Raw genomic sequence first — 15,527 nt, forward strand, 5'->3', positions numbered from 1 at the left:
ATACACTAAGTATTTATTCAATGTTAAATAATGGGCGATTAATTATCACTCCGGTATGTTCTAAAGAAAAGCTTAATTAAACATCGCTCTTTATATAATACGTTTTATATTGTGCCATTTATAATCTTTAACCTATTTTTTCGGAAAAAAATCTTTAAAACTAGCCTTTACATTACTTTTTCGTTTTGTGCTAGATATATGATTTTTTTTTATGTTAAAAGGCTGAAGTCAAAATACGTCTTTAAGGATAAAAACCATTTGGATCTAACACGCACTTGGTTAAAAACCAACCAAATACGTTTTAAAAAAACACTATTAAATAAAAAGAAATAAAAAATACTTCATATGTGCAAATCTTAAAAGGTAAGCGTTTCTTTGAAAAAATAACACACACACAGCGTCACTGCAAACATATCATTTACCTCTATTTTAAAATAAATAAACACTAATTTAAAAAAAAGACAAACAAACGTTTTAAGGAAGTCATGAATTTGAATAGGACACTATAGTGTGTGCTTCTATAACCAGAGGAGGTAATCACGTGATAGTCAAGGTGGCGACGTCCATGCCAAAACTGTTATTTTTCGCCGATTTATACACTTTATTACTTTTGTTTAATTTTAAATGACTATCACTTTCCAGCCATATCTGTAAAAGATGATACGCATTAGTTTCTTCATAAAATTCGCTGTATATCTCGACTTTACTTCCCGCGAATTTTCTTAGTGGTTAATTTGGTTATCGCGCCTAAAAATTTTGCAGCGAGTAAAGTCGAGATATAAGGCGCATATTGATATGAAATAAACGCAAGTAACTTTCTTGCTGGTATGGCTAGATATGGCTAGAACGTGTGAGTCATTAACAAATTAAAACAAGTATTTATGATATAAAACGTCGAAAAATACCTCGGAACTGACGTCACCATCTTGACTATCACGTGATTACACCCACTGTACAACTAAATTATTTGGTTCCAAGCGGTGGACATTATTGTGTGCTGTCTTCTAAAACTTATAAACATGCACAAATTAAAACATGGTATGTGCAATGTTAAGCACTAAATAATTATAATACCAAAATAGTATCTTATAAATAATTATAATAACACAAAAGTATCTTATAAACAAAAATCTATACTAAACTCTGCGAATGAAAGCAACTTGCCATTGAAACATACAAATCATGTTTTTTTGAGCAAAATAGAGCATTCTATGAAAATACAAATGCAAACATCAAGCGAAGTGCAAGACCATTTTTCTTTTTTATTCTTGTTGTTTAAAATAATAAATTCACTGTAAAAATAGCGCTACCAATCCCGTTTCTCATTTATGGAAAGTTGCTTTCAATTGCAAAACTTACTATTTTCTCCTTCGTTCGCTTGTTTATGAAATAATTGTATTATAACATGATTCAACAAAACGTTTTGATCATTGCAAAGAAGATGGTCTATCAAAAGTGCGTAAATTGCATAAATCTAAACATACAAATGTGTATTACTTAACCGATGTGCATGTATTGATTTAATATTAGATCATCACCATAGATAATTACATTGATGTACATCTAATTATTGCATATAAAACTACGACCATGAAATTATCTTTGTCAGCAAAAATTGATTTGAGATTGACATTTTTTATGATTTTATCCATAATTAACTTACATCAAGCTTACTACGTTAAGGTGGCACCCTCGACTTCTCTATTTGAGTTACTTTATGTCACTGTTTTGAGATGAGTGGATGGATAACACCGCTGTGGACCATTATTTTCTTGGCGGTTATCAGGCTAGCATGTGCGTATTCCAAAGTTTATGAGGTATTTCAGTGATATATTGCTTTATCTATAAACATTTTTCGGTCTGCGAAAACGGGTCAAAATTCATTTCGCATGCTGTAAACCCAGATTGTCCTGTTAGGTAAGTCCGCACGGGCTTATCAGGGGCTATGCTTTTCGCTGTAATTAGATTCCGCTAATAAGATATTTCCTTTGTACGAAAAAACAAACAATACAGACGGAAAGTGACTCCCGGATCAGCCTGCGTTGACTACACAGGCTAATCTGAGACGACAGTTTACGCACATTTAACCCCGTTACACAGATCGAGGCTCAGTTATCATTTCCGATAACTTCACGGTCTACTTGTGTCCCCTTGCTAACGCGCCTATGATTGTTGTCTGCTCAGGTACAACTTAAAAGCAGCCTGGGTACTCTAAGTGTACTACAAGAAACCCTGGGGACGGTATATACGCTTAAAGGCATCCAATTATTCTCCATGGTACTTTTTAGTATATGTTCAGTACCCCGGGTACGTTATAGTATACTTTAAGTATTATCTAAGACGGCAACGACCAATTTAGTCTTTATTACAAAAAGTGCTTAAACTCCATGGCTTTCTGGTCGACGTCTGCCTCGAATGGCAACAGGTGCTACTGGACGCAATTATTTTGGGATCGCGTTCTGTGAAAACGGGATGTAATGCATGTGAGTCCCAGGGCAGACACTGCCCGCTTCAATGGTATTTTCCGTTTTAAAGAAGTCTCTCCTTAACGAAAATACATTTAAGGCGGTAAGTGTCGCCCCTGATTAGCCAGTGCGGACTTCAGTACTATCCCCTGGCTTACCGGAGATGCTCGAACTCCATGGCTATCTGGTCGACGCCCGCCTCGAAGGGCCATAGTTGCGGGTACTGGCCCGGATGCTTCTTAGGCTGGATGATGATGTTGGCACTTCCGCTGCGGGAACAGAACATTGGTAAGGCAGTTTTACCAAATGATTTTAAATGTTTTCACTCTTGGGGTGGTATGACATATATGTCGAAAATATTACGCTCCTCTTCGGAAAGATAATATTGTTATTGATTTCTTGCTAAAACGTTTAAACTTAATAAGGGCAAGACTTTCATGATTTTTCCATAAAACAATTATGTAAAGAATTCTGGATGAAGATATTGGCTCTGCCGTTGCGTAAACAGAATATTGGTAAGGTATTCTCATTCAAACGTTTTCACCTTCTGAGGGCAAATTATGTTCATGTTTGTCCGAAAATAATATATTCCGGGGTATGCAAGGATTCCAGATGCCGAAAATAAGTTTGAGATGTACGGAACAAAAAGAGGTGCGATGATGAATTAAAACATTATTGCTTATTCGACATCATTCTTTATTGACTGAAAAATGAAAAAAATGTTAAACATCTTACACAAAATGCGTCCAATTACTTTCATGGGCTGTTTTAATACCTGATAATAAAATGCAACCCCTCGACAGGGTCACCCTGGCGTACAATGTTAGTGTCGAAAATGTAGCGTTCCTTCCTGATGCTCATTTCTAGCAGCTTCTTCAACTTCACGTTCATGTCTTTGAAAAAAGAATTCGTTTCGATGAATTCCCGGATCTCCGCGTATTTTGCCTCTTGCTCCGCCTGCGGAGAAAATAGTTCGGTTTAATGTAGTCCCATAAAATTTTGATAATACTAACTCCGTTTCCATTTCCCATACGGCCCCATTATTAAACTTCGATCTTTCGAATTGTTCTTGTAATTCATATACTTCAAATGGTGTAAGACCGGTATGGTTTTAAAAATAACTGTGTCCTCTGTCAATAAATTCTGTCAAAAATACAAGGTTTACGAACTTTTAAGAAAGTAACATTCGCCCAAAGGCAAGCAACTTCGAAGTTCCGGAAGTGAAATTTGGACAAAAGCCCCGTTCACCAATGAACGCATCCAAACGTTCTTCTTTCAACGTAATTCTCAATCAAATGCACCAAAGTGGTGCATATACACAAACAATACAAAAAATAATCACAAAATGCTTGGATGTGATCGCTAAATCGCTTTTAAATCCGAGGAGAAAATGAAATCTTTATAAATAGTTTCGGAATTATTTAGTGGAATGTAACCTAAATGGAAAAATAGTTCGCTATAAAGTAGTCCCGTGTGTACAGAAAAGTAGTTCGATTGTAAGTAGGCCTGTATAATCAAGTTTTATACAATCACTTTAGTCAGACTCAAAGCTAACAAAACTTATGTAAACACCAAGTTGAGCATTATTGTCAAACTCAGCACACATATTGCAAAAAAAAACTTGAAGTTGAGTAAGAATATTGACTTAATGAAAGTTTGTAATATGAGCGCTTGTTCAGACCTTTAACGACCTGTCGAAGAGTTCCTGGTCGATCACCATGAGATCCGTGTCTTCATCCGTGACCACGGTGGCGTTACGAAACGTGTCCTTGTTCACGAGGGCCAACTCGCCAAAAGCTCCACCCTGGCCTGTGAAATAATGAAACAGTGAAATCAAACGCGCATTGTGGGATAAGGTGCACACTTATTTTATGTGATATGCAAATATTAAGAATATACCGCAGTTTTATAAGTGACCACGGCGGCGTTACGGAACGTGTTCTTATTCATGAGAGATAACTCGCAGAAAAAGCCACCTTGATCTCTCAAATCCAAAATGCATTTGGGCTTGGGAGCAAAACTATTTTATCTGTTATACTTATGTTTAGCAGATACCAACGTGTATCATTGTGATTGTTCTCGAGAGATAGAATAATTATGTGGTGTCATTAGGGAGATTAAAAAAGAAAAACACATTGTGGATCAACCCGTCACCTCTGGATCGCTGGTCGGAAATCAAAAACACAATGATTCATTGACCCAAGAAGATTTGGGCTCTTCTAAGGAACTATTATTTCTTTTACATCTAATGATAAAATATGACATTTCTGCAGTGAAATAACAACAGTGAAAATAAACAAATTGTTCTTTTCAACGGTGAATAGAACACATTTTCGGAACTCCTTTTTCTATTTTTAGATTATCATAAATAATTGTATGTATATTTTCTATGATCACGACTGAATTAAAATCGACATTCCACCGAATCCAACAATTTTTCTTTGAATTATATGCTTTTTCGACGTTTATTTACACTGTAAAAGAGTTTAAATGGAGAATTTCGATGGTATAATGACGTCATTTCGACACACTAACGACGTCATTTTGTGTTTTGAAATGTATTGAGTCACGACATTGGAGAAACTCCGAAAAAAGGGTAACTTCTCAGCGAAAGGGAAACAGTTGTTAAATATTTTCTTGAAAAATGGGCATAAAAAGAAACATCAAATGTGTTCATTATGTCAGTGTAATATCGTTTGTTATTTCACTCGTGATCATAGACAAATAATATATTTTCTATGATCACTCGTGAAATAACAAACGATCTTACACTGACATGAACAAATAATCTCTATATCTGATATGCACCTGCTAAGCAGAACCCACAGTTTTATCAGTTCATGCTCAATCCCCTATTCCTGGTGTGCCTACATATTGAGCGCAGACATACAAAGTCAGAGGACGAACGGAATGTTAAGCTAATCTGGGACTTGGACCATACACCGTTAGGTTGATGTAACAGGAAAAACCCAGAATAAGCCTCACTCTGTGAAAAGGGGGTTAAATTGATGTGCGTAAAGTGTCTTCCCAGATTATCTTTCTCAGTCTACACAAGCTAATCAGGGAGGACACTTTAAATAATATTTTCGTTTATATAAAGTTTCTTCTTAGCACAAATCCAATTTAGGCGGGACGTGTCGTCCCTGATTAGCGAGGCTCAAGTATGTTCAGTAATCAGATGCTATAATATGGATTGCTGGCGACACCAACCTGCCAGACATCGATTGCAATATCAATACCACGGTAACTCGTACTCTAACAAGACCAACCAAACATTTCTTGCCATCGTTGCTGATTTAGGGGCAGAACAGTGCGTAACATTCCAAATAAAAGGTAACAACATCCTCGACCTCTTTATAACAAATGGGCCATCACGGTTGGAGAAGATCAAGCCAGTCCCAGGCGTCAGTGACCACGACATTGTATTTGTGCAGGCCTCAACACGTGTTCCTTGATCCAAACCACCTCAAAGAAAGATTCTGCTTTGGAACCATGCTGACCTTGCTACCACTCACTCAACTATTGGCGAATTTCGTGACATATTCCTCAACAGACATTACTCGGATACATACATCAACACTCTTTAGAAAGAATTTTAGCAGTTCTGTATTAACACCATAGAAAAACATGTTCCATCAAAATGTGCAACAAAACGTTACAACCAACCCTGGGTGAATCGAAAGATCAAGTGCCTATCAAGACAAAAAAGAGGGCCCTCAGGAGATCCAAACATACAGGGAAACCAGAAGATCTTACCCGATGTAAACAGCTGCAAAAGAGAGTCCAATACGAGTGCAGACGGGCATACAACACATACATCAGCGATACTGTATTTGAAGATCGCAACCCTAAGAAGATGTATTCCTTTATCAAAACAGGAAGATGTGACAGCAGTGGTATTGCCCCCCTGAACATGAAGGTCTCCTGCATAACGACCCTATGTCTAAGACTGCAATCTGGAATGAGCAGTTTGCAAGTGTAGTCACAGAAGAGGGCCCAAGTAACATTCCAAAGATGAGCGGAACACCATACCCATCAATGGCAACCTTCAACATAGGAATTTAGGGCGTACACAAACTCTTGTGGAACCTGAACCCACACAAGGCAACAGGACCTGATGCCATCCCTACAAGGTTCATTCAAGAATTTGCAAGTGAACTCTCACCTTTGTTGACCCTCATCTTTCAGGCCTCTCTGTCACAAGCCTGCGTGCCTGATGACTGGAAGCAGGCATTGGTGGCTCCCATATTCATGAAGGGCGACAAAAGCACACTTGCCAACTACAGGCCTATCTTCCGCGCCTCAGTCTGCTGTGAAGTCATGGAGCATATCATGCACAGCCAGATAATGCAGCATATGGAAGACCTGAACATATCGTCAGACTCACAGCATGGATTCCGAAAGCACCGGTAATGTGAGACACAGCTTCTTCTGACCTTACATGATCTTTCGGCAGCTCTTGATAACGTGAGCAGACAGACGCCATCTTTCTCGACTTTAGCAAAGCGTTCGAAATGGTCGCACACGAACACCTGGCTGTGAAACTGAAGCATTACGGCATCAGTGGAAACATACTCACCTGGATCAGAAGCTTCCTATCAAACCGAAGTCAACAGGTACAGGGTATACAGTCAAACCCAGGTACAGGGTGTACAGTCAAACCCAGTACCAGTGACAATGGGTGTTCCTCAAGGCTTGGTGTTAGGACCCATGCTATTCCTGGTGTACATCAATGCCATGCCCTCCATAGTTAAACCCACAACAAGGCTCTTCGCGGTTGACATTTTCCTGTACAGAAAAATCAAGTCTCCAGAGGATGCACAGATATTACAGGATGACCTCAAAGCCATCCAAGAGAGGGAAACAACTTGGAAGATGTCCTACATTCCAGACAAATGTGAGGTACTGAGTATAACAAGAGAGCGACACCCAATACAAGCAGACTACAACATCCAAGGGCACCAACTAGCCTTAGCCAAGACAGGAAAATACCTAGGCGGGACGCTTGCCACCGATCTTTCCTGGAAACCACATGTGGACAGCTGCACTAAGTCTGCCAATAACTCCCTCGCCTTCCTCCGCAGAAACCTCTCCAGCTGCCATCAAGACATAAAGCTGCAGTGCTACAAATCACTAGTCAGACCTGCCCTCGACCACACATCAGCAGCTCGGGGCCCTCACACACAGACATGTATCCAGCAGTTCGAGGCGGTGCAGCGAACAGAAGCGCGATTCATCACAGGCAATTACAGGACCACAAGCAGCACTAGCCAGATAATCGCAGACCTTGAGCTACCTTCCCTAGAACTTCGCGGCCAGCACTCAAAACTCCTGATGATGTATCGGATCACCTATGGTCTTCTCGACATTCCAGCGACCGATCTCCTCCGGCGATCGATCACATCTACACGAGTACATGGACTAGAAGACAAGAATGGTGCAGTGGTCCGTAACTGGATACCATACTGCAGAACAGACACATACCGTCACTCTTTCTTCATCTTTCTTCATCCGCTCGATTGCGGAATCAGCTACCAAAGCACCTAACAGTTCTACAGACTCCTGTGTCATTCAGGGAAGGACTGGCAGGCCTCTTATTCATAAATTGAACCTTCCTGACTGTACATTATTATAAATATTTAAGGTTTTATCTTTTTAACTGCACTCTTACGATCACCTTGTAAATGAAGAATGTACGTGTATGCTCCAGAGTAAGATTTGTAAATCACATGGAAGAAGAAGATGGGTTTGAAGGTTTGAGAGGAAGAGCATATACACTGGGATCAACGGGCAGCTTGATGTATTATACAAGATGTTATTAAGTTTCAGAACATATATTGTGAAAGAAAGAAATCAAAGACGTCCGTTAGTTTCTTTACCGTTGAAACATGCATAAACGTTGCGCAAATATCATAGTTCGGAAAGCAGTGTGAATACATGTAGGGGAAAGCTGGAGCGTTTGTGCATAACGCAGTCGGACAGTGGAAGGCGGAAGCTATACCAAACGGGAATCTACTGCACAAACGAAAGCGCTCAGATAGAGGCATTGTTCCATTCTGAAAACATCAGCTGCACAGTGGACAAAGACTCCTACATGTATATAGTGAACTTGACCGGACTGTCATGGGACCATGACGACCGCTTTACCCAATTGACCTCTGCACAATAGAATGATCATAGAACGACACGGCAGTGCAATACTTTTTTTGAACAGTTCGTTCTCTTCATCCTCGGATCTTTAATCTGCGTTCTCTGTACGGATGGAATTAACTCCAAGTAGTTTACTTAGGTAAGTATATTAGTGTTTCTTAAGAGAGGCCTCGTCAGTTCTGGAAGTCGCAACAGTCAACGAACTGCCTCTCTCACCTCACTGTAGCACTACAAACTAGGTTAACCGATTAATCTATTAACCTACCGGAATGATAAGTTAACCGGTAACATTATTAGGAAAAGGTTAACCTTATGTTTTTTTAAATATGCATTTGTCATGAAATATATCGTACGATTTTACTTTTTGAGCTCGACAAACTGCTTACTTTATCAATGCAAGCGAGAGAACATGTACGACCGATATGACAGTTTTAACGTATAATTTAGCATTTTTACTTGTTAAGGCTGTTCAGTTAACCGGTGGTTGATCGGTTACAATACAATTTTAACCGATTAATATATTTTTAATACCTGTTGCCTCCCTACTACAATCAATCAAGTGCTGCAGAATCGTACTCGATTAGAGGCCCTCTCACAGCGAAATACACATAAATTATGAGGCAGACCGAATAGCAGAGCTGGGAGCGAAAGAATACCAACATGGAAAAAGGTTCAGTCTCCAGGAAATCGATACCGTCAACAATTGCCTGTTCACAACTAAACAGCCAGAAAGCAGATACAATCACTTGTGCAGATTTGTTCTGAGGCCGTTTCATCAAAGATCGTACGATAACCTTCATTAACGACTGAAAATTTAAAACTTAACATATACACGCTGTTGGTAAATACCTCCGCAAGATATAAGCAATGGGTAAGACAATGTTGAAATATATGATTTTACTGGACATTAGCAAAAAATAAGCCTCGGTCTTTAAAAATAAAGTCTCATTGAAATTCGTATCGTTTTCTAAATTTGTTGGATAATGTTTGATGAAACGGCCCCTGGTGATCGTGTTACGACTGCGTTCACGGAACAATTCCATAAGTAAACCCCCATAGGTACAAGAGATTCCATCTCGCGCCGTTTCCAAAATGCTTATCTGGATAAGCCGAACACACGACTGAACGCATCCTCCAGGAATACAAGGAACTCCAACACAGACGGGAAAATGAGTGGACGAATATTTACGGAATACCGTAACGACCATCGTAGTTAAATATTAAAATCCGGAGGCCGACAATGCGATAGTACGATAATACGATGGCGACAATTCAATAGTACGATAGCGACAATGCGATAGTACGATGGCGACAATGCGACAACGCGATAGTACGATGGCGGCAATACGATACTACGATGGCGACAATGCGACAACGCGATAGTATGATGGTGACAATTCGATAGTTATATCGTACTGTCGCGATGGTATCGTCGCATTGTCGCCATCGTGCTATCGCATTGTCGCCCTCTAGATTTTAATGTGTTACCACGATGGCACTTACGGTATTCCGTAAATATGCTAGTCTGAATGAAACGCTGTATGGGCAGGTGGAAGCTCCACAGAAGACCACCTGTTTCACCGTTTGCTTTAGATTAAAACTGTAGGGGTAATGAAAAAAGGAAAATTCCATTGAATCAATAACAATGCTGGAAACTCATGATTTACCGTTATTTGAATTTTAGCACACACTTAATCAGTAGATGAACATATATCGATTTATGTTAGTCAAAAAATAGAATTTGTCCAATGAGTTTACGTCAATAGCATTGAGTATGCAATCGTATGCAATCATTTGCATGGCAAATATAAATCCGACTTAAGGAAATGTAATCTTCAATTGACATATATCTAAAAAAAAACATAAACAGTGGAAGAAATTCAAGCGTGTCTCGTTACCGTATTTCATTATAAATTTTCCGAATTTATTTCGATCTAGAGGCGCCAGCAATTTCGTCGGTTTCTTCGTCATTTCCGAGTCAGTGTCGGCATCCTCTTGGTCTGACACATATTTCGCCTCTGTTTTATGTAAGGTTACGTCATGCACCTCTACTGACGTCACTTCAAAAGGACAATATTTTTATTTTATTAGATGTTCATTTTTTTTTAAGTTTGATATGATTGAAAAGGGTGTTAATGTCGTTAGTCTTGTTTCATACAGGGATGTATCATAACAAAATAGATTGCAATCGAAAAGGAAAGTGTTTCAAACATTATCTTTACTTGTTCGGACCCAAATCAGACTACAAACTGTTTTAATGACAAAATTTGGTTGTTGTTTTTTAAACAAGCATATTGAGCGAATCTAGAAAAGCGATTTTCTTTTATTACATACACACAATTTTGTCTTGCTGATTTAACATAAATATTTTCAGCTAAATCATAGTTTAATAATGTGGGAAGCAAACAGTAAATGACATGTCATTTATTTTAAAGCCTATAAGCTTTAGAGCTTAAGAGTTAACTCGAATCCCTCTATTAAGTGTAAAATATCTTGTAGACTAGACAGTCGTGAAATCACATGACCCGCGTCAGGCAATAAATGGGTCTAATGCGCTATTAAGCTTGCAAACCTCCGTACAAGCTACCTAGCTGGTATAGAGGTACGCTGGCCACAGAGCGCGTAAGACCGCTTTTTACCTGACGCGGGTCATATACTATGGGCTAACCCACTAGGAAAAAAATGATTCTGTAAAACTGCAGTAGAAACAATGAAGATGAACATTTCTCGATAAGCAATAACATCAATAATTAGAATAAGTTGTAGGTCACCTGACGCCTTTTCCATCCCGCTCAGAATCGAGACTTCCGATTCAGGAGCTTTGGGGAGCTTTTTTACCGACTTCCGTTTTGCTGCCGCAGACGCTCTAGCGGTGGATTCATCCACGCCTTCTCCCGTCATCTTAGGGTCAATAAACACGCTGACCGAACCCCTTAGGATGATGTAGAAACTGTTGGGTACATCGACATTTAATGTTATAACAGAGAATCACACTAAACTTGTCGTTGTCGGCTCAGGAAATTTTTTTAAGTACCCCGGGTACTCGTTAGTCTACTACAATGTACCACGGGTACAACACGGGTACGGATATACGCGTTGAGACATCCGGTCATGCTTTGGGGTACGTTTAAGCATATTTGCGTTAGTCCGGGAACTTTAGAGTATACCTCAGAGTACATAGGGTACTTTTATGTAGTACCTGAGCCAAAATGATCATTCGAGTGAGAATAATACTTCTAAACAAATAACACAATATTTTATGCGTTTTCTTATTTTAAAAATGCATAATGTCTCCAGATGTGATATTGATAATTTTAATTAAGAAATTTCAAAGTTGCAAAGGTACACATGCTTTATACAAAACATGATTGTAACATTATTGATACCAGTTTTTACTATTACTAAGTGTAGTAACATTAGATTAAAATTTAGTTATTATCTACATATACTTTGGATTTGGTAGTGTTTGAAATCAAACAGTCTAAGGTTATTGTGAACATACTCACAAACGTAAATACACGCAAAACACATTCACGTTAACTTGACAGTATTTATTGGTTAAATTTATTTGTGACACAATGATTTATTACAGTTTTCTTACAAAGGTGTTATTTCACGACGGTAAAAGAGTGAAGTAAGTGATCGTTTTGATGACAATCAGTGAGTTAAAATAGTTAAACACGTGGCCATGACTGACGTTCTTTTTACGTGAGCGTTAACGTTTGACGGCCTACCATAGTTCTCCGTTGTGTTTGCTATATTCAGAAGTCGAGTTTGATGATTTAAACCATGTTATACATGAACATAATGATCATTGAACTATCAAGAACATTCTGATAAGTTGTGTTTTTCGGGCTTTTTCAAGTGGGTGTATTTTTAGGCATTTTCTGTTTTAAATAGTTTTAAATAATCGGATACAATTGTTACGAACTTTTTCTGAAATATACTCTTACACAATTATTTAGAATCCAAATAAAACATATTAACATTCTCTATAACGATAGGTAAAATTTTTTTTTTTTTACCAAGAATTGACTACTTAATACTTAATTGAAACATCTTACAAAATGTTCTTCGTATCTAACGTGTTAGACAACGGCATACATATATACGACATACCATACAAGCATTAGAGCGCAACGTTCGCTTAATGACCCAACATGCGCTACTTACCAAAAATCTTCAAAATAGCTACATTGTCCACAATACAAATGCAATTAAATTCAGCGATCAATCATGTCATGGTAATTGTTCCGAGAAAGTGATAAAAACACAGAAACGAGTAGCCTCGTTATATTCCTGAATAAGTAACATATAAATTTTGTACAGATATTTTTTTTTCGAGTGACTCTTTGTTGAGCCATACATTTATAAAATAGGCCATTATACGTTGCAACAGTTTTTAAGTTTCAAGTGTTATTAACAAAAAGAAGGCCAAAAGCCCAAGTGGACAAAATAAGCGTACATTGTTTACAAAGTAAATTGTTCTTGGTTATGCAAAGTAATAATACGTTTCCACAATAAATACATATATTATTTAATATATAGCATTAGAATTAGCCTTTGCTTGCTACATGTACCTTTTCAAAACGAAAATATAGGCAGACCAAAGGCCCTGGTGAATGTACATTATTTAATTAGAATAATATTCTTGTTGATTAACAAATTTAAGTGACTTTTTTTATTAAGGTGTTGCAATAATTTCTATTTCATTTGATTTAAAAGTTCAAACTAATTTCAAAATATAGCTTTAGACCCTATCGAAAATCACTTGATAAGTATCCGTACTTGACATAACATTACATTACATTCAAAAGGGAACAGACACTCGACTGTACCAATACAAATGATTTAACAATTTTAAAAGAGTATAAATACTGTGTACTCTGTACTGGACAGGGGCAGTATTCTAAATATTTGTTTGACTCATTTTTACAAAGAATTCATATTGTATCTAAGTATTATAACTATGATACTTTCGAGGTTTTTGTCTCATCGCGGAGGTTGTATTCACAGAGGAGGTAAACACGTGGCAAACAAGATGGCGACATAGGAGTTTGAATAGACGCTGGCTGTCAATAGTGCATATGCCATCTCAGTTTGAAGTCTACGAATTTATTGGCGAATACGGCACCCGAGGAGGTCACGTAGGAAACAGCAATCAGTTATCTTACCTATCGCCCCTCTCTCCTTGCTTAATAATGACGTCATCTTCGAAGCTTCTTACCAGTGCGCAGTTCCTCACGATGTCTATCAGGACGTCTGAAAAGAAAAAACTAACCTTTAATTAAAGTCTAATAATTTTGTGCTCGATTTTATTGAAAACCTAATGCTTATTAAAACACTCCAGGCCGTTTCCTTGGTATGACAAGTATTTGGTGTCTTTTGGGGAGATCTAAAGAACGCGTCCACAGAGGGAACACATGATCCCAGGGTCGCTAGTCGCACACCATATTTTCTACACTACGGCCGGCGACCTCACTACTATTGAATGGTACTTGATCACAATTTTGCAAACGGAGATTTTGAACATGGTCACAGTTTCTGGTAAATTCCTTGAGCCATGTTCTGGGAAAACTGAACATTCGCGTAAAGGGTCATCCCAGATTAGACAGTGTAGTCCGCACATTCCTACCAGGGACGCCACTTTCCGCTTTTATGGAATATCTTTTTAAAAGATGTCTCTTCTAAACGAATCAGAATTTCTGCTTACGTTATCCTACTTAGAAGACATAGTTCATTATTTTAATGTTTTTCTTGATGTCTTACGTTCGGCATCATTTTTGAGTTTGTTCATACTGATTTTAATAGCTTTTTACCCTTTGAATTTACTGAATAAAGCCATAGTGTAGATTTATAAAGTACTTGAGTGCTGCATAACAAAAGGCGAACGTTTCTAATTGAAAGTGAACAATGGAGAACATGATGTACCACATTACTAGCGAGTGCATTTTCCTCGAGCTTTTCTGTAAAGTATTGATTATCTCGAGGTAATCGGAGCAATGCCATGTTATTGGTGGAATTGCGATTAGAAACTGTGCTTTTAACTTTTAATGAGAGTCAACAAACGCCACGGTTGTCTTTATTTTCACCCTGTACTCCATGAATAGCTTATATTGTAATATTTCAAATGATGAACAACCTTTTAAAACGAACTTATAAATGTTCCATTTGTGAATGCAATAGTGTATTGAGCCGTTTGTGAACGGTTGTGGTCGCGATTGTTTATGTGTTATCTGATACCAGATGACGATTTTAAACTATAAAAATCACCTTTTTACTTATTATCAAATATATTTTCTCACTTTCGAATATTTTCTTGTCACATCTGTGTGTCTGACAAAGAAGCATATCTCGCTCCGTTTTAACGATTATACTATTTAAAAGTGACACCTAAGTTACAAAAGCAATAATCAATGTTCAAACATCTCTCTGGTTTTTAACATTACAAAAACGGAATCAATGCGTTGAAGTACTAATTTGACTGTCATGATGATGTCGTTTACAGACAACGGCGATACATTTTTTTGTGTATTTTCCAAAAACATAACATGATAAAACACGTACACTTTTAACAGATGTATCAGAGAAAGTTTTCATTGCTAATACATGTCTGCACGAAACACCCTTGATTAAATGCGTGTTTACAGATGGTTATTGACAAAATTCCTTATTATGAATCGACTTATTATAAAATTTGATTTTGAAAGCCCTGTGTCTCGGAACAATTGATTCAATGGATATCACATAAGAGACTGTGTCGAGAGCAAATCGAACACTTTTTATAGAGGACCACCTAAACCAAAATAGGAGAGCATGCGTATACGGGAGCTGACTGTGTTTAAGTGAGGTTTTTTGGAACTGACTTACAACATGGCGTCGTTTTAATGTTTGTCTATGTGTTTTCACTCG

General features: G+C 37.9%; 1 protein-coding gene across 1 annotated transcript in view; it reads right to left on the minus strand.

Moving 5' to 3' along the window:
- LOC127839219 (uncharacterized) overlaps positions 1-15,527 on the minus strand; it is a 55,619-nt gene that overhangs the window by 15,562 nt on the left and 24,530 nt on the right. The window contains exons 3-8 of the mRNA XM_052367501.1: positions 13,790-13,877; positions 11,387-11,565; positions 10,514-10,675; positions 4,147-4,274; positions 3,241-3,422; positions 2,624-2,734 (exon numbers count right to left, since the gene is read on the minus strand). Coding sequence (XP_052223461.1) covers positions 2,624-2,734; positions 3,241-3,422; positions 4,147-4,274; positions 10,514-10,675; positions 11,387-11,565; positions 13,790-13,877 — 850 coding nt within the window. The remainder of the gene's footprint in view (positions 1-2,623; positions 2,735-3,240; positions 3,423-4,146; positions 4,275-10,513; positions 10,676-11,386; positions 11,566-13,789; positions 13,878-15,527) is intronic.

This window comes from Dreissena polymorpha, chromosome 7 (assembly GCF_020536995.1).
Source record: "Dreissena polymorpha isolate Duluth1 chromosome 7, UMN_Dpol_1.0, whole genome shotgun sequence".
NCBI lineage: Eukaryota > Metazoa > Mollusca > Bivalvia > Myida > Dreissenidae > Dreissena > Dreissena polymorpha.